The sequence below is a fragment of the Haliotis asinina genome, chromosome 2, assembly GCF_037392515.1.
Source record: "Haliotis asinina isolate JCU_RB_2024 chromosome 2, JCU_Hal_asi_v2, whole genome shotgun sequence".
Classification (NCBI taxonomy): domain Eukaryota; kingdom Metazoa; phylum Mollusca; class Gastropoda; order Lepetellida; family Haliotidae; genus Haliotis; species Haliotis asinina.
In genome coordinates this window covers 77,775,561-77,793,263 of record NC_090281.1, presented here as the reverse complement: position 1 = coordinate 77,793,263, position 17,703 = coordinate 77,775,561, and the positions used below count along the sequence as shown (strand labels likewise).

At 39.6% G+C, this 17,703-nt stretch overlaps 2 protein-coding genes across 2 annotated transcripts; one reads left to right on the top strand and one right to left on the bottom strand.

Moving 5' to 3' along the window:
- The first annotated feature begins 302 nt into the window (after positions 1-302).
- Positions 303-13,990, top strand: LOC137274365 (uncharacterized). Its single transcript, XM_067807519.1, has 13 exons — positions 303-531; positions 1,364-1,472; positions 2,531-2,629; positions 3,493-3,639; positions 5,500-5,627; positions 6,821-6,929; positions 7,444-7,718; positions 8,051-8,189; positions 8,691-8,844; positions 8,937-9,066; positions 9,965-10,057; positions 11,420-11,564; positions 12,148-13,990. Exons 1-13 carry the CDS (start codon positions 467-469, stop codon positions 12,343-12,345), a joined length of 1,791 nt encoding a protein of 596 aa, XP_067663620.1. The 5' UTR covers positions 303-466; the 3' UTR covers positions 12,346-13,990.
- On the bottom strand, positions 13,926-17,437 carry LOC137274366 (uncharacterized). Its single transcript, XM_067807520.1, has 3 exons — positions 17,259-17,437; positions 15,858-15,908; positions 13,926-14,747 (listed from the first exon to the last, which is right to left on the bottom strand). Exons 1-3 carry the CDS (start codon positions 17,352-17,354, stop codon positions 14,637-14,639), a joined length of 258 nt encoding a protein of 85 aa, XP_067663621.1. The 5' UTR covers positions 17,355-17,437; the 3' UTR covers positions 13,926-14,636.
- Positions 17,438-17,703: the final 266 nt, after the last annotated feature.

The following is a 17,703-nucleotide window of genomic DNA, read 5'->3' as shown; positions in this document are numbered from 1 at the left end:
AACGCACTTCTTCAAGGGTCCATATGCATCGTGACCATCAGCATAGATCTTGCACGTCACGTAATCAATTATCATGCTGCATGATTCCTCCTCCCTCAAGAACTTCTCCGACTGTAACTTACATATTGATTGTACAAAAATACTATTTGTTTCATAGCCTATCTTAAAATACATAATATAAGTGTGCTAGAAATATTATATGTGTGCTGTCACCTAAAATAATTCGATGTCAAACATGTCCCAACCCGTGTACTGAAAATATTTTAGGGTGTGTAACGCTTGTGGTCAAGGGGGGTAACTCTAACAATGTTTTGATTGGAGCCGTTGCTTCCGGGTTACCCAGCGCGGGATCCGAGAAAACGTTGTGATCACTGCATGAATAACTGTGCACTCTCGGTATGTAAATAAACACAAATCAAATTCAACGTGGCTTGCAATGAACTGAGGTCACAGGATCGTTTGCAGGATGGGGCTTATCATATCGTTGTGCCAACTGATCTTTGAAAAATTGTTCAAGAAAAGTGGATTAAGGTGGGTGATTAAATTATTATTTTTGAGATTTTATAGATGGTCTCTCTACACGAGTAGAGTACTTTTGAAATACACTGTCTAGCCCGTCAACAACTAATTTCGAACACAATTTGCGTACGCGAGTAAATTACGTTCTAAAATTTAAGATTCTCAAATTCTTTTCAACATTTAGGTGATAACTGGTCGCTAGCCAGTAAAAATAAAACTGCACGGAAGTACATCTATTGAGAAATTAATATCAGGACATTATTGTCATAATACTCATACACAATGACTGACAATGTACCACGAAAGTTTTCAGAACAAATGTCGTGGACATCTTTCATTTTCATAGCGCTGGAAAGAGCTGTCTAGAATTATCATGGACAACAAGCAAAGTTGTGGTATCGGCACAATTTTGCTGACTAATGATCAAAGATAAAGACTCAATATAATCCCGGTCAATGATCCATGTCGCGTTCGACCACAAGAGTACTGTTTTCTATCTACTAAAAAACGTATGATGATATATTACTAATCTTTGTGAAATTCTTGAATAATTTTGAAATTATAACTACATGTATTTACATTCGTTACCTGTCTTAAGTAAACCTTTGTGTGTCACTTGCTTGTACTGTTTACCACTGGAAGAAAAAGCATTGTTTGTCTTAAATAACTCTCGCTGAAAAACTGTCAAAGTTAAACAACAATATTTTTTCACAAATGTATTTATCAAGTGGCATGGCAATTAGATTTCATAATAACATAAACCTTATAAGTCCAGTTTTATGATAAGAGAATGCAGGCTATTTGTTCTTGAAGGTTGTATGTTTTGTTTGTTTCTGAACTGTAGAAACAAGTTTGAAATTGGAGATGGAATTACTTTGTTTGGCAATGAACACAGCCCCTGTGCAAGGAGAGTCCGTATTGCTCTACATGAAAAGGCGATTCCATACAAAGAGGTAAGATTCACTCATTAGATGGCATCAATATTCATACTCCAGTATACTATCATTGGACTGCCTGGCCCAGACCTGTTTATTAGCAGGCCCATGAATATCCAGGTTAGAACGCATCTCTAGTAGCCCATGCTCAAAATATGAGCGACTAATGTTTCTCAGTTGCCTACATCGGTACTCATGCTGTTGATCACTGGATTGTCTGGTCCACACACAAATATTTTCAGACCTCCACCATAAAGCTTGACTAATGCAGTGTTGGGTAAAACTAAACTCACCCATCCCTCACTATTTGTAAGCATGCCATTTTGATCCTTTGAAAATATTGACTACTCAATAATAGCTAAAATGAGTAGGCCACTGTAACCATGGTTAGTTGATAGTGCCCCCAAATTGCTTGGCGACAGGCCATTATCATGCCCATTGTTATTTGACATAAGGAGCAGAGCTCTTGAACTTCAATCACCTACGGTTCATTTGAACTTGGGGGTTCAGTATTGCCAATGTTTCTGACTCAGATTCATCACAGTTACTTGTGCCCTTAAGCACTTGCTTAACCGGTGCCAGCCATAACAACTGTACCATAAATTACAACATACAGCAATGAAAACATTGACTGGAATGCTAACACTGTTGAGCGTTGAAACAAATGGCACTGGTGCTATGTGCACAGGTCAAGGTTGAATGTTGTCATTCTCTGTAGTGACATCATCTGTTTTGTTCTATGGGTTTCCGTATTTGAATAAAGTGTGTTAGTGACCTCCATTGTTTGTTCTTTGAGGTAGGTGCTTCAAAACTGGTGCCATTTTTTGTTTTTATTTTATTCAGAATTCTATCCATTTTAGCTATAATAACAATACAAGGGTACAATGTGTGAAGACCATATCTGGTGCCCTCTGCTGCTTTGTTATTGTTGAAATATTGCTAAAGGTGATGGAGAACTAAACTCACTCACTCACTTGCATCACACTTTGATTTGTTTTTTTGCAACATTTAGTTAACAAGTCATAAAAAAAGCATTGTTTAAGCCAAACTGTCTCTTGTGTGTTGGAATGCATCAGGTTGAAGTGGATCTGCTCACAGGAGAGAATCACCACCCAGACTTTGTGAAGATCAGTCCCAACAGAAAAATACCAGCAATTGCCTTTCAGAATGTACAGGTAATAGGATCATTCCACAAACTTGTATTTTATACTGATTTCAAGTGTTTGTGAACTAGACCTTCCTTGATTCCAGGTTAGAATAAAACTAGAAAAACTTCCATTATATTTGATTTTTCAACATTCTAATAATACAAAAAATAGTTAGGTGATTTCAGTTTTCATGGATCATTGTAAAATGGTGTCATCATATTCCATGGTAATAGCGGAGCATTCTTGAGTGACAAGGTGGCCTGTGAAGATCCAGGTTAGAATTTGCATTTAGCAATCCATGCTTGTTGTAAGAAGCAACTAACAGGGTTGGGTGGTCAGACTGGCTGACTTGGTTGACACATGTCGTATCCAAGCTGTGTAGATTGATGCTCATGCTGTTGATCACAAGATTGCTTGGTCCAGACTGAATTATTTGCAGACCGAAACAACACAGCTGGAATATTGCTTAGTGCAGAGTTAACCAACAGTCAAACTAAAAGTAACAGTTTGTCTATTTCACAAATGTGAGGGTTGATACAGAGAAAATGTGTTACTTTTTGTATAGTGTAGAGCCAAAGATGTTTTCAGTGTTTTGTGTATTATTTAGTAGTTCATTTCAAATATCACAATTTCCATGAACACCTGCAAATTTGAAGCACAAAATATGTATCCTTTACTGCAAAACCAAGTCGCTCCTCTCAATCTAAAGTTTGCGTTGCTCCTCAGATTTGCATGGTGGTTAAAGCATTCACTGTAATCGCCAAAGTCCCAGGTTTGATTTATAATTCCCCTCATGGACACAATCTGGGAAGCGCTGACTGGGACTTTCATTAAATATTGTTATGAGGGACTTAAACCCACACTCACGTCTATATTTGTGTTGTTGCTAGGGCGTCCCAGATTGTATGATGTTCGAGTCCAGTGTGATAATAGAGTACTTGGACACTGTGTTCCCAGGAAGCAAGCTCTACCCTGTTGATCCCTGGGAAAGGGCACAGGTCAAGATGTGGATGGATTGGGAACTTGGTCTTGTTGATGTAAGAAACATGTTTCTCTTCAAATTAATGTCAGCATTATAATTTGAGTGATGCTCTCAAGTATATGTTTGCCTACAGAATTGGCTACACATTTCCACCCTTTATGCTCAATCGTCGGGGCCACATGTCAACAGTTTAGAGAAAGCAGGTTCAGCAGTTAATGTACGAAGCGTGAAAGTAGTTCCTGGTTGGTGACCTTCGACCTGATGTTTGGCAGCCATGTTTGTTAGAACAAACAGGTCAAGGACTTCTTCCAAGCAGTAGTGTTCCAATTAATCGAAGATTGGTCGCTGTGACCAAACGACCAAGCAATCAATCCCATATTCTTATAAATGAACACAGATTTTGAACTGCTGCTATAGTCTTTGAAACACATGACAATGGAATGAATAAATTTTTGGGGCCTGAAAATGTGCATAATTCTTAGTAAATGCACGTCACTAACTGAAAACTTATGACAGAATATTTCGTGAAGAAAACATGTTTATGTTCATGGTATATTAGTCATCACTTCAATGTAGCAAGTTGCATGATGTTGTACATACCTGAAATAACAACCTGTGAACGACTCGAACAATTATTTTTTATCCCACCGGCATGTAATGCGGTTGGATATAGTCGACGTCTCATCTGTCTGTCCATCAGTCTGTCTGTCCTCCGCCTGTCCTCCATCCGTCCGTAAGCATTTTGTTTCCGGAGCATAACTCAGAAACCGTTCAATATTTTTAGACCAAACTTGATAGATATAATAATCTCAACCTATAGTTGTATCTTTTCCTATTTACAGCGTTTTGGCACTTTTATCTTTTTTGTTTTTCCATGGAACATTTTGGTGTTAGTCTAATGGTCTGGTGGGCTTTGTTTGCGGAGCAGAACTCAAAAACCGTTCAATATTTTTCTGCAAAACTTGGTAGATGTATCAATCAGAACCTAAAGTGGTGCCTTTGGCTATGTACAGGGTTTTGTGATTTTTTATTTTCTCGGTTTGCATGGAAACATTTCTGACTTTGTCTCAAAAGTGAGAGGTGTGTTTTGTTTCTGGGGCAGAACTCAAAAACGTCTAATATCTTTCAGCAAAACTTTGTAGATATGTAGTGCAGACCCCAAAGTGGTGCCTTTTGGTGTATACAGGTTTTTGTGATTTCTTATTTTCTGGGCTCCATGGACACGTTTCGGACTTAGTTTCAAAATGGAGGAATGGGCCTTTGTTTCCGGAGCACAACTCGAAAACCATATCATATCTTTCAACAGATCTTGGCAGATGTATGAGACAGATCTTGAAATGGTGACTTTTGCTGATTACAGATATATGGCATTTATATTTTTCATGAATTCCATGGGAACAATTCAAACTTAGTCTAAAAAAACAATAAGTAACTGTCAGAATCAGATGGTTTATTCCTTTCAAACATGTGGGGTCTGGGGGGATATGTCATCTTCTGATGACTCTTGTTGATGATTGTTTGTTGGTAATGGGAGCAGTCATTAATTGTGAGATTTCAACCAATTCCCAACACTACCTCCAACTGAGTCCAAGACAGTCCTTAAAACTGAGGTTTGTCAGCCATGTTTGTCTACAGCATCAGCATATTTTGAACACCTGGAATTGGAACCGTTGTATAGCAGTATAAAGTAAGCAGCTTCTGGGGTTGGACGTATTGGGTTTGAAAGTAGTTCCTCCATGTCAATGTTGTTAGCATGCTTAATGCATCATGATAACAAATATATCAGATTGGTATATTGGAAAAACGGCACTTCCCATTTTCCATATATGACCGTAGTTGCAAATGAAATCAATTTGAATCATGGATGATTGCCTTGGGGTGTGAAGGTTGACTCCTATCATGTGTGTTGCTACAGGACCATGTACCTCTGGTGTATCAAAATGTCCTCGCATTCATCCTGAGACTTATGCAGCCATCAAAAGAGGCCTACCTGAAGGCCATCCACACAAACATGCCCAAGGCAAAAACTGACATGTTTTGTAGGTAAGTGAATGCAGACGTGAAGACCCCCATCAAATGTATAACATAGAAATTCTTCTTAAAGCAAACAATATTAAAATAGCCAAGCCTCTTCTAATTGGATCCATCCATTAATGTTGCCATATTTTTGAGATACAGGAAAACAATATGGTCCTGTGAATTCTTCAATTATTCTACTATGAATTTAGATGTATCATGAAGTTAAATGGGGTTTAACATTGCACTTAAGACTGTTTTGCTCAAATGTGGATGTGCATGCATGTTTATGTGTGGCTGTTTGTACTAGTCTAGACTATTGCTTGTTTTATAGTGCTAGTTCACTGAGATATCACGTCACAGTTAAGCATGAATACCCCACTCAGACACATTATACTGCCTCTGTGCTGACCAGTTGTTCTGCCCATCGGTGCTGAGTGCCAGGGACTGAACCCGTGAACTTTCACTCTCTGGGAGCGTGCTCTAACCACTACACCACAGGGGTGATTTGTGGACTTTATGCTGCATAGCTTATCAGACCTATGGTGAATCCAAAAGAGAGTTTGTCAAATCTTGAAACAGAAACAGCATTTTGGAGTCAGTAGATCAGATACAACAGGGTTTTGAATTTTGACATATTCAAAATTTGTTGAATTTCTGTATCTGAATCCAAAGAACGTGTTTATTTCTTCCTAAAAGTTTTGTTAATTGCAAGGGCTTGGCTCAGTCCATCTACGTTACAGTCAAAGGGACTCTTGGTAGTGCTTTAGGGGGAACCAAGGCATAGATATTTCAGTCTCAGACTGGTCCCCAGTGGCTTGTTTCACTTGATTCCCAAGATTTCACATATGTTAGGCTTCAGATAAGAAATAGGATTCTTGAGTCTGAAGGAAAAGAATTGTGATGTTTGACAGAAGAGAGTCACCTTGCAGTACTCAGAACTTTCGGCATGGTGGGGTAGCATTGTAGTTAAAACATTTGCTCATTATGATGAAGACCTGGGTTTGATATCCCACATGGGCACAATGTGTGAAGCCCATTTTTTGTGTCCCTGTGACTCTGTGCAGGGAATTTCTTAAAAGAAAAAAATGTCTGCAATCTATGAGTTGAATGGATTTCAGTATCTGAAACAGGACCAGCATTGTAAATTATTTGTGTTCAGTCTTAATGTGTATACGTACAGGACACAGTGTTCTGCATATGCTGATTGCCTGTTGTAGGGTGTATGATGGGACCCACAGGAGCCAGGAGGAGCTAGAGAAACATGCCCTTGCATGCTACCAGAACCTGGTACTCCTGGAGATGGCGCTCCAAGACAAAGAGTACCTGGTTAGCATCTTTGTCTTCAAATAAATTCATCATTCATAACTGTGTTCCTCTGAAGATATTGCTTGTATGAGATCAAATGATATCTTGCATGAGATGCAGTGTTGACAGTAGATTTTGTACCTTGCTATGACATCATGAACTTAATAATGTCACAATACTATGACGTCATGGCACTGCAAGTCTAATAGCAGTAGGGGTTCAGATATGTACATTTTTCATTTAAAACTAATGAAAGTTGATTTCAGATGATTGTAGAATCTCACCATCATGTCTGCTGATATTAATCATATCAACACTCATTGACAAAAATAAAAAGGCAAGCCTCAGATTTTTGTAATTTATCAACTCGTGTTCATATAACTGATATCAGTAGCCACAAGGGTGAGACTCTCTGCATACACTATTCAAAACTAGTTAAGAAGCAGTCAGTACAGAATGTCGAAGAATCATTGATATGTTGTAAAATTATCAGCTATACATTCCAACATGATCAACATTGTCTTCATATGCTTAGGTTGGAGACAGATTCACAGTTGCCGATTTGACAGTTTTACCCAGAGTTCAGATGTTCTTGATCAGTGGGCTACCGTTCACAGAAAAGCACTTTCCAAATATTGTCCGATATCTTAAGGACTTGGGTGATAGGTCCTCATTCAAGTCAAGTGAGGGAACATTGGCACGTGTCTCCAAAACCATCATGACTAAAGCTCCATGGCTGGTTGTTGGACTGAGTAACTTCAAGAGTGGCACCAAACACAAGCGCTTTGATGGAAGGCAATTCATCGACAGGTAGGAATGGTGAATTCTCAGGATTATTGTTCAAATGTTTTCATATTATTATGTCCCCTTACCGAGAGACAGATTGGTGGTATTCTGCACCAAATCTATGATAAATATCAGTAAAAATTCATGAATTTGGTTTAAAGATGTGTCCATTTATGTTTTTGGTTGTAGCTAATATTCTTGCTTTGCATGAGGAATATGTGTTTCATTTAGTCCTGCCTTCTCAACCTCCTCACATTGTTTGAAGTCCTACTTGAACCCCGATAAGACAGTTTCTCTCCATCTCAGTACTGCTACATTTGTCTGTATAATGGTCTTCCTCTGTTATGTAATACCAGAGCTATAGGAGAGACAAAGGCAAGCACCAAGTCTCTGATCCAGACCAATCTCCCTTGTGTACACGAGGATGACATCACCATCTACGACTACCCCACCTCCACCGAGGTTTGGCAGATGAAGATCCTCCTGAGTGAAAAGGTGAATATTGACTTACTTTAAAGTGGCGATGTGTGGTCTTGTGCATAGAGCGCAGGTCATTAATCGGGGGAACGTAAGCAATGCGTGCCTGAGAGTCCTTGAATGGAGGACCATGTTTGGCAGCTTGACTTCTCAGAGTTTCATTGATCTCACCTTAGGCAAGTGAGCTTGTTCAAAATTGCCTCTGTTCACTCAGCAGAAAATGAGTGCCAGGTGGAATAAAGTCATATCACTATGATTCTCTAGCAAATAACAGTAGATGGAATCTGTTAAGCTTAAACAGTGCTTTTTTATTACAAGGGTTAGTCAAGTTTCCAGACTGTCTGAGTAAGCGGAATATTGTGGCCTGTTGCCTGTGAAAGCAATGGTTCAGGTATGAAACAGAAGGGTCCACTGAGTTTGTGCTTATTAATTATTATTGAAAAGATGAATTGAGCTTTGAGACCATTTACTCAGGTCCCCTCTTATTCAGATTCACTTTTCTTATCATTCCCATTGAAGGGAGTGTCCTACAAGAGTATTGACTGCCCCTTCATTGATCTGATTGGCCGAGCAGCAGGGTCAGGATCAGTGACCAGGATACAACATGGCTGCCGCATGGTGACCGGCCCCAGGACTGTCCTGGAGTATCTGGACAAGGCTTTCGGGGGCAAAAGTAGGTAACTTATCTTCAGGGAAAGATCATATAATACTTGCTGTAGGTGTTTCATTCTACACCACACTGCTGTGTTCCATTCATCATTGCAGAACTACTGCCGGACAATCCAGAACAAACGTCACAAGTTCAGTGTTGGCAGGCCTGGGAACAAACCATGTACTTCAATGAGTTAGCTCCCCTTGTTGAAATGTATCTCGTGTCAAAGATTATGGTTCTCAGGTAATATTGTATATTTTTCATCAAACATTTTACAGAAAATGTCTTAAAAGGACATGAAAAATAATCTTTTTGACAAAATATGTGAACAATTGTACTCAAAACCTTCTGTTAGGAGAGTGACCGAGAAACACACAGATAAAGCATGCAAAATTTTTTTTATTCATTGGATGAAACTGATTTGTGAAAGTGTATTTATTTTACTAATGCGAATGTATTCACATTTGGAAATAAAGGTGGTAAAATAAGAAATAGTTACCAGGGTGAATTTCAGGTGCTAACCAGAATTCAGAATTTCAGATCACAGGATCCTTAATACCTAAGGAAAGCAACTCTGCACATTAAATTGAAACACCCAAGATGATTAGGCCACACGCGTGCCATGGGAATCAAGGGATTAGTTGGCTAAGACAGGGAGTGTTAGGAATGAGAACAGCACCTTCAAAGACAAATAACTTGATTTTGATGCTACAGATGTAAGATTTCAAAGAAAGCTGGATGCATGTTGTCAGTCACAGTACATATTTGTAATTTTTGTTATGCCAGTTAGACCTAATCATCATTTTCACAAACTGAGAATTCATGATGAAATGAACAGTATTTAACATTTAAGATGCAAGATTGTTATTATGATTATAGGAAGATCTGGCTTAGAACTTGTCTTCAGTAACCCATGCTTGTCATAAGAGGCGGCTAACAGTATCAGGTGGTCAGGTGGAACGCAGACTTGGTTGACACATGTTATTGTATGTGGAGATTGATACACATGCTGTTGATCACTGGATTGTGGGCTCCAGACTCAACTATTTACAGACCACTGCCATGTACATGTATGTGATATATTGCCGAGTGTGGCGTACAACTGATTGTGATGTCTCAAAGCCATGGTCTGTTACTACAGGTATGAGAAACACATGGACGAGCTGCTGTCTCTGAGAAGTAACCCTGCATACCATGCCAAGTTCAACAACATCCTCAAGTGTTTCATGATGGGGTAGGTCCTGTTGTAGCATCATGGGCCTAGATTTTCGAAGCTCTCGTAGCGCTAAGATAGTTGTAAGGTAATGTTAATGTATGGCATTTACAACTATCTCAGTGCTAAGACAGTTTCGACAATCTAGGTTCTGGTTGTTTGTTTGCTTTTTGCTTAATGCCAAACTCAGCAATATTCCAGCTATATGACAGCAGTCTGAAGCTAATCAAGTCTGGACCAGGCAATCTAGTGACTGACATCATGTATGCATGTCACAATATTTTGAAAGGTATCTGGAATGTGATGGAAACCCCATCAACACCCCATAAGTCTGTTGCATGTCATCCACCCAGTGTGCTAGTAACAATCCAGTCTGGCAAGTAAATCTCCTCAGTCACTGGACCAACTTTCTAGTGAATTTTCATGGGGCCATTTTGTAAATATATCACTCTCTCCAGCTTGGTAAGTTATGATAAACTTTTATATGGTTCAAGATTATGGTTTGATAAAATGTGCATCATATTAGCAACTTTCAGTTTTTAGTGTGATTATGACCAAAAGGAAATTCAAGCACCATACTCTGGTTTGTCGTTAATATAACAAGTAGTCACGTCACCACCACTCATCTCACATTTGTGTGTGTTCATAAATACAACTTGTAGCATACAGATCTCCCGTCTTGATGCTCAAAAAAAACATTTTAGTAGTCATTTTGCTTCCTGGTCATTCAGTTCAATACCATTCCAGCCATAACTTTCAGTTTGGGCCTTGGTCAAACTCAGGAGAGGCATTTTGATTTGTTGTTGATTTCAAGTTACGAGTGAGGGAAAATGCACGTGAATTTAGAGATAAGAAACATACAGCAATACATCTACTGAAAGAAAGCTGTGGTGGCCGATTGAGCCAGAATGTCAATCAGAAAATATTGGAGGTATAGTACAATGGAAATCAAGAATTGCTGAATTGTATTATTTTCCATTTGATTGATAATTAGGGATTTGTCGCTTCAGCAATGAAACTACAAATGTGAAGTGATGTTCGTGATTTCACCTGCCCATATTTTGTTGTCGTTCCCATATTTCTTAAGCCAAACTGATGTTTCCTTTAATTTAAACAAAAATACCTGTGATCTTAAATATTTGTTTGTAAGCCATGGTGACTGAGCTGGTTAGGTGAGTTTGAATCCTGGATGTTACTCACTCCAACACGAGAACTAAAATCTGTACTTCACTGAGAAATTGTAATTACAAATATAACATGCTTTAAAATACTTCTATCAAACAAACAATGTGCTATGTTAAAAATGTTCTTGTGTTTTCACTTAAACTCATTTAAAAATGTTTGGAGAGATTAAACTCAAATAATCCCTTGGAATATTTTCAGATTAAGAGAGGATAGTCCCTGTTGGCCACAGCTGATGGAAGACTATGGACATTTGATGGACACTGAGCTGCACAGAAGGAAGAAGAAGGAGCAGACGTATGAGCTGCTTCACATTCGTCTGCAGCATCTCGAGGCATCCCTCCAGGTGAGTGTCTTCAAATGTGTTGTGACCCTGAAATATCCGGATTAGAACTGGTCTTCAGCAACCTGTGCTTGTCGTCACAGGCAACTTACGGGATTGGTATGCTGGCAAGGTTGGCTGATAGAATCTAAGTTGCACAGATCGATGCTCATGCTGTTGATCACTGAACTCTCTGGTCCAGCCTTGATTTTTTACAGTCTGCGTATAAAGTGTCTTATAAAATGAATATTGCTGAGTTGGGCATTAAACAACAAACAAAAACCAACAAAAGGAGGTAGGATCATAAAGGTTGGACCATCTGTTTTAACCGAATCTGTGATCTTGACTGGTACCTATATAGTAGGTGTCACACATGATATTTTCACATTTAGCCTTAAAGTCTTTTAGATGGCAGAAGCATAGTTTTGATTCTACTGACATTACACACAAGTATTTACATCAAAAGGAACATATTTCTATTTTTGATCATATTTAATGTCATAGGTACTGATAAGATCTATAATTTCAAGATGTTTTGATGTCTTTAATAAAAAATATGGTTGGTGTTTAATCCCTTGTTTATCTGTGGTGTATATGTGTCTTCCAGGACAAAGTGTACCTCGTAGGAAAGGACCTGTCCCTGGCCGACATCTGCGTGTTCTCTCGTCTGGCTCTGTTTGCACACATTGGGATGAAAATCTCGGCCGACAAGTATCCCAGTGTGGCCACCTGGATGGTCAAGCTGCAGACCAGAAAGTCATTTTCCGACTGTATCGAGTTCCTCAACAAAATCTTCCATATATAAGGAAATGTAGATCCATTGATTGACCTTGACCTTGATACAGCAATTAGGGTAGGTAACTTCAAAATATTGCAAGCCCAAAATGGATATAACCAAACGAGATGCCAAGATATGATGAATTTATTCACATGTATGGGACATCAGAAATACCATCATGCTGGCTTGCCCTAAATTTAGACAGTCCATCAGAAATCAAACCCATTTTAGGCAGTCGAACGTGTCATATTTCATAACCGGGATACAGCTTTAACATATGATGGTTTATCATCTTTGTATGTTTCTTCACTTAGGAAACCATGATTATGATAAGGATTTTCATTTTCGAAAATATTTACATCGTCTAGAATCACTCTACACATTCCATTCTACTTCGACATTTTATTATACTATGTTCTGATTTTTCAGGTGGAAGTATGAAATGTACATTAAAGGATGCATCTTCAAATGACAACATGACTGTCATAAATAATTTCTTTGAATGCACTTTATGAAAGTAACAGTAGGGATCATGTTCCAATAAATGTTGTTGGGGAGAATAAGCAATGTAAGTGTGAAAATACATTTTAGACAGAAAACCTAATGAACAATGTTTAGACTTCTGTATTACAATATACTAGATGCAAAACAATGATGCCACATGACATATCAGATCCACTATTATGAAAGAGTTTGTGTTTGTCTTTGTTATGTGTGGCTGCAAAGTAACACAGCATATGACCTAAAATATTACCTGAATTTGACATGTGACCTAACTTTTTTTTAATTTCCATGATAGATAAGATTTTGTTATAAATGTCAGTCTGTTATCTGTTATTCAGAATGACCTCAAACATGAACGGAAAGTTAGGTCACTGTGACCTATGCAATATAAATGGCATATGCATTAGGTTTTAGACAAGGACTCCTTTTTCAAACATGTGAACCAAAGTTACTCCAGTCTGTGATCCTATGTAGATATGTACATCAGTATTTCAATTTTTGCATACTTAGTCCACCATTGAAATATCACATTGGAATACATCCCCAGCAACAGACGCTGGACTTACGAAGCCATAATTGTTCCAGCGGGTAGGCTTGAGGACTTGATTGAATGATTGGCATTGTGCCAGGACCAGATGTTCTGGTCCTGACTCAGGAATGAGTGAGTGACTTTTGCTTTACATCGAAGGCAGCATGGCCATAGGTAGCTGTTCTTAATAAGGGGGCACTATCAATGTTAATAAGTTGTTATATCAATACTGTGATGCATAAAAAGTAACAAAAATCTAGCGGGGACAGCTGCCCCCTTGCCCCCATCTGGGGTAAGTAGGGCCCTGGGCAGGATCAAGAATTCTTCAGTGTGGGGACATGTTAGTCTCGAAGCAACCCAATCTTTTGTTTTATCAAGTCCTTGCAAAACCTACGGTCCAAGTTACGTACCTATAAAGCTTACATTTGAATTACCGCTGAAATACTTGGAATTCACTACGGACTCACCTTTGGAACATATATTCTATATGGACATGAACTTACGATCATCAGTGTTAAAACCTGACTGAACACTGTTTGGAGTATAATTGAATTATACGTCATGACAGCTGAACTTTGTGGTCAACACATTTTATTTCAGATTTATACACAAATACTGAATTAAAACTTGTCTACAGTGCAACTTGTTAGTCTTCTTTGACCAAAGTGAAATGATCACAGAGACAATGAAGCCAGTATATTTGTGATATTGCAAAGTTCACTTAGTGTTACACAAGAGTTAGTTGGCAGTTCCAGTAAACATACAACAGTCACATTCTGTCACACCAGTATCATGGTTTCTTTTCACATGGCGCTTAACGGGAACAAGAGTCAGACAAGGCATGAAATCCGTCCACGGAAGAACTTTAACCCTTAGTAGTTTAGCAATATACCGTAGGACAGATCTGAGGAAGTCATGGATCATCATCGTGAGGTTGGAGTTCCTAAAGCAACACGTGAACTACGTATGTCACTATTCCCCATTTGCACACATGACTTCCTTTTCGTTTATGAACAACGTGCAACAACGACTTCCAAGAACCTCGTTTTGGTATCAGTTCTGGTTCTAAATGGGCTACTACCTTGTGTCTAATACACTTGGAACAGTTTCTAAGAGACATGGTTTATCTGATAGCGTGAACCGTGGTGACTGAAGAAGTGCAGAATTCAGATGAGGGTGGTGGGATGGTGTGAATAATCCCTGAGCCACACAGTGTCCTCAAACCTCACCCCACCCTTGATCCACCAGGGTAGTACATATGGAACAGTCATCAGTGAGACGTGGTTCATCCACGCACTGGCGTCTTGGTGACCATTCCATCCTCATCGACACGGATCCTTACTCTTTCCTTGTTCACCTCAGAGGTGACGATGTAATCCACTGGCACCAAATATACCTGTCCACGAAAAACGAACCATTGTTAGTTAGTATGTTGCTTGACGTCGTACTCTGAATTATTCCAGCTATATGACTGAGGTGATATATATAATCGATTCTAAACTAGACAATCCAGCGATTGACCTTATGGCCGTCGATGTGTACAGCTGGGATTCGATGCCGCCACCATGAGACCACCCGTTAGTTTTAAGCCGAAAAGGTACCAATATTCTTGTGTCAAACACCATCGTTCACCAAGGGCGGTCGGGTGGCCCAGAGGCCAAAGCGTTCTCTTACGCCGATGACCCGGGTATGATTCCCCAATTTGGTATAATTTGTGAACCCCATTTCTGATGTCTTCCGCCATAATATCGATGGTATATTATTCACACATTCATTCAGTCACCGTTATCTACAGCTGTTATGCTTCCATCAAACCATTTGCTGGCTAAAATCTAACATAGTGTTGTGTTGACAATATGGCGCGATTCATACAATGAGGCTCTCTTGTTCTACAAAGATACTATTATATTCGCTGACAATATGTGTTGCACAATCTGCCCGTACCAGTAATTTTCAAAAGTCGCTACCTTTGTGTACTCACAGTGGTAGTGTCTGTCAATGTAACTTTGGGAAAAATAATGATAGTTACACATGTAACCTTTTTGATAGGCGGTCACTGTGACAGTAAAACAGGTCACAGAGAAACATGAAGGTACATGTAAACACTTTCACATTGAAAGGAGTAACAAAAGAGATATTTGAAAATATTTGCAACCTCAAAAGCTCTCACACAATAGAATATATGGTGTCCAATGGGGCCTAAAGTTTAAAGGTGAACCTTCCCTATATGACTTCATGACAGTCATGAAAACAGGCTTGGGCGACACCGTCACATGAGGGCATGACTAAGTGAGTTTTGCTTTTAGCAATATTGCAGCAATATCACGTCGAGGAACACCAGAAACTGGCTCACACATTGTACCCATGAGGAGAATCAAACCCAGGTCTTCGTCGTGACGAGCGAACGCTTTAACCACTTGGCTACCCCACCGCCCCGGTGTGGGCATGACTGAACCAACTCGACTCCAGTGCAGATTAGACTGACATTTACAAGAATATAAAATACCTCAAGATTTGGATTTTCTTGCAATATAACAGCCTTGGCATGTTCTCCATCCTGAAAAATATACGTGCATATAGACGTTGTGAAGAATTTTGTAATGGCTTAAAAACACAGAATATAATAGGTTTAAATTGTCAACTTACACCATTTTACTGTTCATGTTGTCAAATCAAAAGAGAAAACAATCATTCAGTAAGCTGCTATACACATCCACATATGTTGGGTGCGGTTGAAACAAATAATTGTTCCACCAGGGTTATGTTTCTGATACGGGTGTCATATCTGTGTTTTGGGTCCATGTTTGCCTTATGTTTTCGGCGACTATTTCAGCCGTGTTTCGTTTACATTACGTTTATAATTTTGTGTCTACTCAAACCCAGCCAGACATCAGGGCTGGGTGAGTGAGTGAGTAAGTTTTGTTTTACGCCGCATTCAGCAATATTCCAGCTATATGGTGGCGGTCTGTAAATACTAGTAATCGAGTCTGGACCAGACAAATCAGTGATCAACAGCATGAACATCGATCTGCGCAATCGGGAACCGATGACATGTGCCTTTTACGACAAGCATAGTCGCCTTTTATGGCAAGCATGGGTTGCTGAAGGCCTATTCTACCCCGGGACCTTCACGGGCCACACCAGGGCAAGTTACCTCAAAATGTTACCACACCAAAATTAATTCAATTAGACCAGACATCAATATAAAGCGAATTTATCCAGATATATTGTTACTGTGATTACAGACATCAGACTACTCATTCCAAAACAGGGGCGGTAGGGTAGCATAGTGGTTAGAGCATTCGCTCGTAACGCCGACGACAGGCGGTTCGATTCCCCATACGGGTTCAATGTGTGAAAGCCATTTCTGTCTCCCCCGTCGTGATATTGGTGGAATACTGCTAAAATCGGCGCAAACACCAACTCACTCACTCACTCACTCATACCCAAACCTATCCCCAGCTGGAGTGTACGAACTGATGGAATGCCACTAGAGTGTCTGTCGATTAACGTCGCCTTCAGCAGTATTCTGGTGACATCGGTGCGGACGGTGTGTGTTCTGTGAACAGGCGATGCTGGCTCAGGCACACTATTTCCTGATTTCATGAACAACTACAACGCCATCGTGCGGTGACGTGTAATCAAGTCCATCACAAATCTTGACAAACACATCAAATAGGTTTCTACCAGTTGTGCTTAGTCCTTGTAAATCATAAATCACATTCGTCCTGGACCATACCCCACAAAGCCATTTAGGCATTCTGAATGAACTCCCATATTGGAGGGTAAGGATTATGTCTCATAACACAAGGCTGTGAAGGACCCTCACGACCTTATCTTTCCTCGAACCCCGGGTTTGTGCACTTAAAACGTGATATAAAGGTTTTACTGTTTCAAATCATCTCACCTCTAAAAGCAATTCCGGCCATGCCTGTTTCGTCCATGTCGCCGGTGTTAACTTGTTCTGCTCCATGACAGTCGACCACAACGCCCCACAAACCATCTAACCGTACACTATGTAACGGTCACTGTCAAACCAAACATGTATCATCGTATGCTCTGTTTAAGAACACCTTACAACAACGTTTTAAACCACACCTGCTTTTACCTTTTGAATACACTTTAACAAAAGACCACGAGGTATGTCCCACTTGGAGTTAAGGACATGTCTCCTTTTGACGTTCAGTTATTCATCAACCAATGTGCCACCTTTACAAAGACACCGATGCATTTGTAATTCGCGTACAGATAGACTCGAGTAGGCTCAGTGTAGCTCATTTTCTGAAGGTATGTTTGTGACTATTTGCCAGCGGTATCTGACAAAGTGTTGTTGGAGCTAAACGTAGGTGTCT